The sequence below is a fragment of the Pseudophryne corroboree genome, chromosome 8 (assembly GCF_028390025.1).
Source record: "Pseudophryne corroboree isolate aPseCor3 chromosome 8, aPseCor3.hap2, whole genome shotgun sequence".
Classification (NCBI taxonomy): domain Eukaryota; kingdom Metazoa; phylum Chordata; class Amphibia; order Anura; family Myobatrachidae; genus Pseudophryne; species Pseudophryne corroboree.
The window spans coordinates 32,214,914-32,227,237 of NC_086451.1; the positions used below are offsets into that span (position 1 = coordinate 32,214,914).

General features: G+C 46.2%; 1 protein-coding gene across 3 annotated transcripts in view; it reads right to left on the reverse strand.

The window, feature by feature from the left end:
- The window catches only part of PNPLA7 (patatin like phospholipase domain containing 7), a 258,686-nt gene that overhangs the window by 190,733 nt on the left and 55,629 nt on the right, over positions 1-12,324 (reverse strand). For 2 of the 3 annotated variants that reach the window (XM_063936182.1, XM_063936180.1), the window contains exons 7-12: positions 8,047-8,206; positions 7,050-7,130; positions 5,327-5,455; positions 4,125-4,205; positions 1,804-1,839; positions 755-920 (exon numbers count right to left, since the gene is read on the reverse strand). In XM_063936182.1, the coding sequence (XP_063792252.1) occupies positions 755-920; positions 1,804-1,839; positions 4,125-4,205; positions 5,327-5,455; positions 7,050-7,130; positions 8,047-8,206 (653 nt within the window). The remainder of the gene's footprint in view (positions 1-754; positions 921-1,803; positions 1,840-4,124; positions 4,206-5,326; positions 5,456-7,049; positions 7,131-8,046; positions 8,207-12,324) is intronic. The other variant, XM_063936181.1, reaches the window with a different exon arrangement.

A 12,324-nucleotide genomic window follows, 5' to 3' on the forward strand; every position in this document is an offset into this window, starting at 1 on the left:
TAAAACATGACTGAGACGTTCAGCTTTCATTATAAAAGGGACTTAAGCGAATTAAAGGGATTCCCGCCTCTCTGGTGGTACAAGTCAGGTTTACACAAAACTAATATCACCCGGACTAGTGCACCAAGCAGCCGTCACTCCTTTGCAAATGTCACTGTAAATGCCAGAACTCTTCTACAAATCTGGCTTGTGAAGGGACTATCAAAGGAGAGACGTTTAAAGGGCCCAACACGGTGCTTTGAAAGGGAGGAGGCAGAAGTGTGTCTATCAACCAATCACGGTACCTCTCATTGCAGCCAATGCACTGGCTTTGAAAAAGTTCTGCTGCAGCGTTTGCAACGTAAATATATTTCAAAGGACGATTGCTTTGGATAGTGGGCAGAGGCACTAAACAGTATGCCTGTCCTGGAGAGGGGGCAGTCGAGTACAATCACCCACGCTGTGGGTAAATCCATTTGATAAAAATGTTACAGATCTATCAGATTCAGCACTGGGCACAAAATTCACATCTGACTACAGTCGTCCTCTTGGCCTGTCTATATCTATGATGCTGTATGCTATGCAGACTTCAGTGGAGAAGCAGCGCCACCTTGTGTCAGAATGATGTAACTGCAAGCATATGGACCTTTTCAAATGAAGGCTTAATAAGCAGACATGCAAAAATCACTGTACACTAACACAATCACTTAGACGTAAAGGTCATTTTTTTTTGCTTATTCCAGGTATAAATTAATATTTAGAGGAATGCACTGACCCAGAATTTCTGCATCTTGGTCTGGCGGAAGCTCAGCGGGTTTCTCCACCTTCTCTGCAGGATCCTCTTCAATGGAGACGGAGGACATTTGTTTTCGGACCATCTTGCCACTCCCTGTACCCAAAGTGAGGCTGGCTACCGACAACAGGGGGATTGCCTGGCTCTCCTGGTAATCACAGGTAATAATATTTACTCTGGAACACATCACTTTAAAACAGCGCTGCCCAAAACTATTGCAATAGGGCTGCATACATTTTACAACGATGTTCGCGACAACCAAACACTATGGGAAAAAGAACGTCATATTGCGAACTCTACGGACGCCTCTAAATCGGTTTCCTCCATTACACATCGCTGAATCAAGGATGGCGTTGGGCGGTATACAGAAGTAGCTACAATCTGTACTAGAAGTCTAAGGCACACTCACCCATGTCAAAACATTGGCAGAAAGGGGATGCAGTCAATTTACCTCCAATCAAAATCCCGACGGTCGAAATTGCGACAGCAATTGACAGACGATCAAAATCCCGACAAGGTCAAAATCCAGACATGGACGAAATACCGACATTTAAAATACCGGTATGTAAAATGCCGACAGGTCAAAATGCAGACATGAGGTTTTCATTGAAACCGACTTGTTCATACTTTACCATCCCAGTGGACCTGGAGTGGGAATATTATAGTGTGACGAGCGCAGCGAGGCACTGTGCCCGAAGCATGGTGAGCGCAGCGAGGGGACGCGGTACACTTATATGGTGCCCGTGTCTATCTGTGTCGACATACACAAAAAAAACAATGAAAAACGCATGTCGGTATTTTGACCTGTCGGCATTTTACATGTCAGTATTTTGACCTTCTCTGTATTTTAAATATCGGAATTTTGTCCATGTTGGGATTTTGACCGTCGGTCAATTGCTGTCGGGATTTTGATTGGAGGTATTTCATACCGATCCCGCAGAAAGTATTAGCGAACCAAAAGAAAAACCAAACCACGCAACAACAAACCAGAATAGATTGAGAACTCTCACCGGTTCCTCTATTCTACTAACCTTCTCCCCCGGCGCTGAGTCCCTGGATTCCACCGCCTGTTCAAAGTTAGGCCACAGACACAACAGTTTTTATTTAAATTTTCAAAATTGCATCCGTGCAATCACATCAATGACACAACGGAGGCGAGCACACGTTACAATCGGTTTGTTTGTTTTAAATCAATAATATTTGCCAAGCTCGCAGACCGTTACAAGCGGACGCTTCACGCACACCTTACTATTTCGCTGTGATGGAGTATAAAGAAGTCTGCAGGACGATTAGGCTGTAACTGTTCTACCATACACACTGTCCAATCAACTGCAATTCCTTAAGAAAAGATTTTCCACACTGATTGGGTTTTTTATCGGTTTGGCTGCCGGAATTAATAACTTGATTACAAAGAAACAAGCGGATTGTAATACCTGTGGCCAGATCTCTTCACTGTCTGCTTGCTCGGGACTTTCTAACTTAGGGCCAAATTCAGACCTGATCGCAGCAGCAAAATTGTTCTCTAATGTGCAAAACCATGTGCACTGCAGTTGGGGCAGATGTAACATGTGCAGAGAGAGTTAGATTTGGGTGGGGTGTGGTTAAACTGAAATCTAAATTGCAGTGTAAAAATAAAGCAGCCAGTATTTACCCCGCACAGAAACAACATAACCCACCCAAATCTAACTCTCTCTGCACATGTTACATCTGTCTCCCCCCCTGCAGTGAACATGATTTTGACAATTAGAGAACAATTCTGCAGCTGCGATCAGGTCTGAATTAGGCCACAACCCTAATTCCTCTAACTGGCAGCTGGAAATTCGATCCCTACATACAAGTACACTGAGGGAAGTGGAGGTATACTAGTGGCTCCTACCTCCTTCAATATTCCAACTCCTCTACATTGCATGTCATAGCTGTCACTCCGTGAGTATGACAGTAACACAGCCAAATAAAAAACACCCCTTGTGCATCTCCTGGCATTTAATTATTTAATTTTGAGTGGCTGCAAGTTTAACACTTCCACATACATAATGCCGTGAGATGCCGCAGATGAGTAGGAGGTGGCACTATGCAGGAGCGCAGTAACTGCGACATGTGTCAGCCATGGCTGGACCAATGAGGAGTAGAGAGGATGCAGGAACGTAGCATGTAAGCATTGTTATTCTGCATTTTAAGTGGAGGAGTCTATTAAGGGCCAGGATAGTGGACGGAACTATGACTAAATCCTTATTTCATAGTTACCTGTGGAATAGGTTTGATCAATCCCCCCCCCCCAGTCAGGTCTTTCTAAAGTCCAATGCAGGGTACACTTTACAATATATCGCTTGTACAGCTGACAAACTATATATGGCTAAGTGCATCGGCTCGTGTGTACAGCCGATATGTCTGTGACAACATAATTCACAATCACATCCTGTCGACCGTGCAGCTCGGCAGATGCCGACATACCTTGCAGATAGATGTACCAATGTATCTGTGTGTACAACGACCGATCAGTTATGCTAGCAGAAGAAACCACCGAAAAGTACATCAAATTTAAATGCCCACCCAGTTTTGATGTCTTGCCGGACATATCGAGCGGCCGATTCGGAAGTGTGTATGGTTACCAAGTCGGTAGTTTGGTCGGCGGGCTGGTCTGACAGCCGGTTGGTTGGTTGGTCAGGTGTATATCCAGACATAGAGGGCATGAAACCAGCACCGTTTAAAACAAAATAGACACACACTCAGAAATGGGTCAGTTTGGTTAGGAAGATGGGAAGGCGGCAAAGGAAGTGGAATAAAATACATCAGTGGGTGGAAAAAAAACAACCTCTGACTTTATCATCCGTGGTAATGGGTGTTGGGGGGGGAAGTGAGATTACAGGAAGTAGAACTGAGAACATATGTTCGGCCAGACGCAATGTCTATTTGTGGCGCTGTAATAGGTTGCTCCTTCATTTTTAGAGCCGACACGGGACACTGATTTCCAGAAATGTGAGACGCGGATAGGAGAGATAAATGGTCCTAGCTTTTGCAGCCTAAGAACAAGTGGTAGATCAAACAATTCACGCCACAAGCGGGATCGTTTAGGGACACGGCAGCTGGTTCATCAAGGAGGGAATTTAACCAATCAAGTGCCCAGTGTTTCAGAATGAACCTGGCAGTGTGTCCGCCATGTTATCGGAGACCACTTCCCCTACACTACAGCTAGACAGGTCTTTTCTAGCTACGATTTACCTCCTTCTGCTCACACGATCAATAACCCTGCTATATGGTGGCGGAACCATGTTGTGCCTCAGATCTGAGTCCAAGCTAAAACACAGACTTACAAACGCCCTCTTCCCGCCCTGCCCACACAGCGGCTACTTACCGAGTTAAAGAGCTCAGTGGTCAGACCAAGGTAATTGTGTAGAGCCAGGAAGGTCACCCTCTGCAGCCTCACCATGATGATCTGTAGGAGAAAACGGACAGTCATTACACACTGCTTTATACAACGCCCACCAGCGTTCATACAGAGACGCCCACCGTAGACCGTAAGTGTCCGGGAAAAGTAGACACACTACACTTTCTTACACGCGGTCGGTAGAACTACAAGATGCTGTGCGGCTTATACTAATAATGGGCACTCCTGCTTCAAATAATGGGGGTCATTCCGACCTGATCGCACGCTAGGTTTTTTCGCTGCGGTGAGTTCAGGTCAAAACTGCGCATGCGTATGCACCGCAATGCGCAGACGCGTCGTACGGGTACAAAGCGGATCGTTGCTGAGCGATTGATTTAACGAAGAATCCATTCGCACAGCCGATCTCAAGGAGATTGACAGGAAGAAGGCGTTTGTGGGTGGCAGCTGACCGTTTTCTGGGAGTGGTTGGAAAACGCAGGCGTGTCCAAGCGTTTGCAGGGCGGTTGTCTGACGTCAGTTCCGGGCCCGGACAGGCTGAAGTGATCGCAGCGGCTGAGTAAGTTCTGGGTAACTCAGAAACTACACAAAACTTTTTTGTACCGCTCGGCTGCACATGCGTTTGCACGCTTGCAAAGCTAAAATACCCGTGGGCGGCGACTATCTGATCGCAGCGCTGCAAAAAGTAGCTAGCGAGCGATCAACTCGGAATGACCCCCAATGTTCCAAAGCAGAAGTCTGGAACAGCATTACCAAAATGCTCAGATACAGGCCACATGGCTAGCCATGTACAGGCCATGGGAAAGTACTACAATAAGCTTCTGAGAAATCGTGTAATGCATCCTATGTGGATTTACGAGCTACAGTATATATACACGGTGCACCCTCGTGCCAAGTAATTCCGCAGTAGACCTACACATCGGGGCTATCTAAACTAAGAAGGCTACGTAACCCTTAATACGCCATGGGACAATTACAGTGACTGGCACTCAAAATCTCATGTGATCTACAAGCAGCCTCCCCAGTGACCCAATATGTCAACTAAAATTGATTGTCAAAAAAAAAAAAAAAAAAGAAGATTATTATTATTTTTTTTAATACTAACAAGTTCAAATATTTCAACTAACCCCAATGTTGAAATGACAAATTGGGTTTCATTTTCAGACCATTACCTGCACGACCCTGACAAGTGTCTCTGGGTATTTGGCAAACACGTCTTGGAAAGCGTTTGCCGGAAGCCGGAGAATGGTGGACGCTGTGGCGGCTCTGGCTGAAACCGTTTTATAAGGAGCCGGATGTCCCTACACAGAAAACAACAAAAGAAGATTAAAAAGCGCACTATAAGGGGCGTCACCGCCTGTTCCCCAGCATGCCACATTCAGGTGACGTCCAAGAAATGGAATACACCGAATATGGCATGGGAACAGGCTTAACAAGGCCGTCACCAGCTTGGTCTCATAGTAAAGAACGTACATGACACGCAGTCCTCCTCCCTCTATACGAGCTGTGCGCTTTCAATATTTACACTGCAATTTAATATAAAAGATGCATGTAGGAAATTGAGAAAAATTATATTTCCCCAGGCGAGAAATCTGCTGATTTGCAGGAGGAAGGGGCAGTGTGAGCGGAGGCTTCATTCCTCATGGAATATACGTTTCTGTGTAAGCAGCAGCAGCAGCCTGGCACATTGAGGAACGGCAGTAACACCTCTCTCTCCCTCCCCAATTTCATCCAATAATTCCAGAACAAAAAATAGCCAACAAACATCCCCGGGGGCCCAAACACTAAAAAGGAGATTGTGCAGAGTGTAAATGTGTTTCTGCGCTCTGCAGCCGGGTACTGTGACTCATAGTGCGACAGATGATCGTTAGTGTACATGTGTTTGTGTCGCCGTGTGTGGCCGAGGATGGCGGTGTAACATTATGTGCGTGGGTGACAATTCGCTGTAACTGCCCCTAGATGTGGTAATACTGAATCTGACAGGGTGTGACGCACAATACCATCGACTGGCTTCTGCATCAGTTCCATAAAGGTCTTAACCAAAGTGAGACTTTAAATGATGAGCGGTCGATTTAATTGATGATGACGATTTCCGTGATGTAGTGTGCGCATAGGCCGCACATACAGTAACCATGAGAGCGTGTATTTTTGAATGCAACCCATGAGGCTACAAACAAAAATATGCAACTTTGGGGCAAAATCAGGGGACATGGAGGCGATTTGGTTTGCTATACAAGATGGGGGCTTCTTTGGTAATACCCTTTTCAGATCGCAATACCGGGAATTGGAAACGGGTTTTTGCCGGGTCGGGTTGCCACTGGGGGTGGGCGTGGACCACGGCGGTATTGAGGGCGGAGGCGGCGCTGGGAGATGAGAGGTGCCGCCTATGCTGTGAACGGGTCCCGGAACGCATCGACCTGGAAACCCATTTACACTACACCTGACCCGATATTAAACCCAGGTATTAGCCTTCTTTATTCCTGGGTTGAATTCCCGAGTCAATTCGCCAATAAACCTACCAGTACGTTTTTGGAGTGTAGGAGCAAATAGGGCACCCAGAGTAACCCATGCATACATGGGGAGAACATACAAACTCCACACAGATCGTGTATAATGTAGCTGACTGTGGTATATACAATCTCCTGACTCTACCACACATTGCCTGTTCAGTGGCTTCTATAATACATGGCTGAGACACAGTACTAGAATATATATTAGGTGTAGTCTATTGGCCGTCGGCTACCACAGCGGCCGACCCCCAACAGACCACGCCCAGAGCAGGCACAGAACTAGCTGATCTCCGATAACAGACCAATACTACTCTTTAACGTATGCATGTGACTTTAGCCACAGTGTGTAATGGACAGATGCAAGAGAAGAAGACTTTGAACTCACCGTTATGACGTCTAGAATACTGAGCAGGCTGTGTACACTGTCTCCGGCTAGTACTTCCTTCACTACCATGTCGTTCCCATCCTGAAAATGACAAGTGTAAGTCACATTAACCAAGGGGACTGTGCCACGTACTACCGCCATTATCACACGGTGACCCTAAAGGGGATACCGCCTGCTGGTTTCAGCTCTAACGTAAGGGTAAAGATTTATATGGTAATTACGGCCAATACACAACAGGGACAGAGATTCTGTGGGATATTGCTACATCCGAGAATGGGGGTCATTCAGAGTTGTTCGCTAGCTAAAAATGTTCGCTGCTCAGCGATGATGCAAAAAAAATGGCACTTCTGCGTATGCGGCACAATGCGCACGCGCGACGTACTTTCACAACGGCCGATGTAGTTTCACACAAGGTCTAGCGATGCTTTTCAGTCGCACTGCTGACCGCAGAGTGACTGACATGAAGTGGGCGTTTCTGGGTGTCAACTGACCGTTTTCAGGGAGTGTTCGGAAAAACGCAGGCGTGCCAGGAAAAACGCAGGCGTGGCTGGGCGAACGCAGGGCGTGTTTTGTGAGATCAAAACAGGAACTGAACGGTCTGAAGTGATCGCAAGCGCTGAGTAGGTCTGAAGCTACTCAGAAACTGCACAAAATTAATTTGTAGCCGCTCTGCGATCCTTTCGTTCGCACTTCTGCTTAGCTAACATACACTCCCAGTGGGAGGCGGCATAGCGTTTGCACGGCTGCTAAAAAGTGCTAGCGAGCGATCAACTCTGAATGACCCCCAATATCCCTAGGAAATAGAATTATCATGACATGCATGCACTTTTCTCAGCACTTAGTAACCCGGCAAGGTCACGGCAGGGTGAGACTATTCTGTGATAGCGGACGGCAGAAATACATGCGGCCAGGTGACCAGTGACTGAGATATTGGCAGGCGCATTGGACAAAAGCAGCATCCTAATACAGAGAGTATGTAATAGACTGCAGCCCTTACGCTCTCCTGTATACAGACTTCCAGCATCCCATCCTGGACCACATAGATACTGTTATCCAGCTGGCCTGGGCGAAAGATATATTCCCCTTCATGCAGCTGCAGGAACACCATGTGCTTGCAGAGCTCCAGGAACAATGGCTTCTCAAAGTGACCCAGGACCCTGGAGGAGGGAGAGAGAGGACAGAGCGGGGTCACTTGTCATCCGGTAATGTGTAACAGAGTAATTGCATCATTTAACTAGAGATGAGCGGGTTCGGATTTACTCGGTTCTTAACGCCAGAATTATCGCAAGTTCTTTTTTTCTGGATTTTTCTTATTGGCTCACCAAAACACGTGACGTCCGTGAGCCAATAAGGAGATTCGGGTAAATCAGAGTAAAACCGAACCCGCTCATCTCTACATTTAACATGAAAATATTCCTAAATGTAAAATAATGCAGCATATAGCATCCTTACAGCAAACAGAATAAGCCCACATTTGTTGATGATAATAGATCCCCCCCAAGTGACTGTTTTGCAAATACAACTTTATCTCCAGTATGCAAGATACTGCACTAAAGGAAAAATGCGGTAAAACCCCCGAAAACTGGTTTTTTACCGCATTTTCAAATGTACTAAGGCCCTACCGCCGCGTTTTCGCCGTCCAGGGTAACCCTATAGAAGCCTATGGGCTTCTTATCGCCGACCGCCGCCTCCACTGCCCCCGCCACAGACGCCTCCCCCCCGACATGCCTTCCTCCAGGTAACCCTGGTACCGGAAGGTAATCTCCTCCTCCCCCTAGCAACGCAGCCGGAAGGTCCTTCCAGCTGCAGGGGGGAGGAGGAGGCGCCGGGGGCAGCCTGCTGCTGCTTCCCGGTGTGCAGGCAGTCTGGAGACCCCTTGAGGTGACGGAGACCCCCAGCAGACCACCTCACAGGTATCGCGGGCGGCCTCCGTCACCGCATTGCGATATTGATTGCATATGTTAGTACATATGCGATCAACATCGCTGCGGTAAGCGGCGGCGATGTATCTGTCAAAGTCAGAAAAATATCACGATGCACACTGCCATATTTGCACCTCATACAGGTCCGCGCTGCGCATGCGTGCGCTCTCCCGTGCGTGCGCATACTCGCTGTTGCGGGCACCCGCAGGCGCACGGTATGCGCATTTACGGTAGAGTTTCTGTGCGCCCAGCGTGCGACTCAATCGTTATATATTTTCACCATATAATGTATTTTGTAGATCATGGTCCCCTTGATAGATTCTGAAAGTTTAGTTAATATAGCATGTTCATGGACAGAGAGATCCCTCTTTGTTTGATACGAAGGGTCAGACATGGGTCATACAGTGGTGTTTAGTATCCATCGGAAGAGTATTTAATTAGCAATATTCCGGTGTTGGTTTGAAGCTGATTAATCGCTCGTGCGAATAGTTATGGACATAAGAAGTTTATGTCCATTTACTATTATTTGCACTTACTTATCCATGCGGCGGGTTTCCCACCCACCTGAGCAGTTGGAAATGGTCTCAGCCCACCTGTATGAATCAACCTATGACCTCTTGTTATAATGCAAAGACGAATTCCTCTGTCCAATGAACAATGAGATTGTAGGGACCATTGAATTGTATTGTGTGTGGGGCATAAATAGACAAGCCGATCATATCCAGCTCTCTCTCTTCAACGGTTCTCATTGCTGATAATCGGGAGCTGGATATCGAGGCGCATGCGATCGTTCCCTTTGTGCGTAAGTTTTCTCCGCAATCATATTGTCTTCATTGTTATTGTGAGCCATATCTCTCTCTCTCTCTCTCTCCTCCTCTTTCTCTCTCATTTTCCCTTAAAACGTAATTATATTGTATAGTATTTCCTGTGTAGTTATCTGGTTAGTTAGTCTATGTTATATTGTAGTGTATGACTTGTATTGTATTATTCTTTTTCAAGTATGACATTCATATAAGGCGTTAGACCCTAAGCCCGGTATTGGTGTATTTCTTATAGTGTTAAGTATTCTCAGAGCGTCGGTGATGCTCGAACAGCTTTTTAAGTTAATAAGGTTAGACTGTGTTGCATCTACACTCTATCACTACACTAAGGTTTTCCTGTATAATACATTGTTTATGGTTTAGATATAAAGGTTTAACATTGTGAGCGTTAGCGCCGCTGGTGATCTCCTCGTGGTCCCGAGCGTCCGCTACGCTATAGCGAAACATTACGTTAGTCGGCAGCCAATAGCCTGCCTGCCTGTGATCTCTTGGCCGTGAGCGAACGTGACGCTTGAGCGTCTCGACTACGGCTAAGCGATTGTTACGCAACGTGCGTACCCTTACGGTACTCCATACGTCAATAGCGTACAGTGTTCTTAGACCTCTTAAAGGGTTTTAAATAAGATAAATATTTAGCTTTATCAATTGGCGGCTCGTCCGTCCTTCACATATCTCTGCTAGGTAATTTCAGTAGACATTATCCATCAGCAAAGGGCGGGAGATCATATTCCTCGTAGTGCTGTCTGGATAAGCATCTGCTTCGCTTAGTAAAGGGTGCTGAGGGAATCCGGAACCGGAGGTAAGAACAACACGCTAGTGTCTTTTAAAACTGTTTATTTCTGTCTTGCGTACGCACACACGCATATCTGCATTTCTTTTTATTCGTGTATTTTCATATATCACTCTCCTGTTTGCCATTTTATAATTGATAAACGTGCTAAGAGAGATTTGTCGCTATTTCATAGTTAAAGTGTAAAAGTAATACATTAAGGGATAAATTGCAAAGCTCGCACACAGCTCTACCTAAAGATACAAGGAGAGATTGGTGTGGTGCTCAGTAGATGATCGAGGATCATCTACATTGATAAACGTGTTAATTGTGTTACGGTGAATTTCTGCTTTGCGTGCACGTGTCTCTAACAAAGGGCTGAGACTCGCATACGCAACGCAAAGGCCGACGCACGAAGCGTACATTACGCAACGGAGCGTCCGGGTACGCCCACGTAACTCAAATCACACGCTAGTGTTATTTTTAACAGGCGAAAAGGTGGCAACGCGATAGTTAGCGCAAGTCTATTTTAGTGTCCGAAATTTAGACTAACAGATCCTTCTCCAAATTTACAACACATCTGGTCTAAAGAAGAAATTTCTGCGCAGAAATAGAAATAGAAACAAAAGTGTACATGTGGTGAGTGAGTGTTTGCAATTATATAAGTTTATAAAATTTTTCAGGTTGAACCACAAGAAGTCGAGTTCTCGTGAGGTACATGCATGTAAGTGACGTACATGGTGGCTAGGGAGGCATCCCTTGTTAAACATAAATCTGAGCATTAGAGTATAGCAGACCAGGAGGTCATACTGTAGTACAGACCAGGAGGTCCGGAACAGACCAGGAGGTCCAGGTACAGCAGACAAGGAAGTCCGCTATAAATAGAGAAAAGAGCACAACCCAGGGGGTTGGTGCGGAACCCATATAGGCCATAAAGCTCATGCTGAAGGAATTCGCAGCCGCAATTTTCGATTCCGCTGGTCGCTCCGTACATAAGATTAGTTGCTTATGTGCAGAACGATTGTACCGCACGTAATTGTGTGCATTAGTTAGTCTGACCAGTGCCATTTGTGTACGAAACGGGTCATAAACGCTATTTGTACATTCTAACGTGATTTGTGTAATTTTTTTTATTTTAAGGGAGGTTCGCCAGTCACTTGGGAACTATCCAACAACCAATAGTTACTGGAAAGGGTCAATGCTCTGCGGAACACACTCACATGTTCCAGTAAATAAAGGTTCATAGGGGCCCTGGGTCGAGTACGCCAGCACTAGGACAGTGTGTAGGTCGTATTGGTCGGCGTGGGCGAGTGAGTGGGGTACTCGGTAAACCGCCACCGTCAGCCTATCGTGAACATTTTGGTTTTTGTAAGGGTTGGCTGAAGAAAGCAACACCTTCAAACTATGGGGGCCAATTGTTCAGGTAGGGGGCGATCAACCTCGGTTCGGGTTGATTCAGTAAACCGACCAATCGGGTCGGCAAGGTATGTAATGTGTGAAAAATACGGGTCACACACAGAAGTTTTATGTGATGAATGGGAGAGAATGACGGTACATGACGGAGAGAAGTTCCCAAGAGTAGGTAGCTTTAGCCCAGAAGTGATACAAAATTTAAGGAGGAGGATATGTCTCATTAAATCAACAAAGAGACGGATCAAACATTATGATTATTTGCAGTTGTGGCAACAGGAGGGTGAAATACAGAGAGGATTGGCTCAGGCGGCGGGATCTAACCCTATCAGGAAACTGATAGCCACGGCACC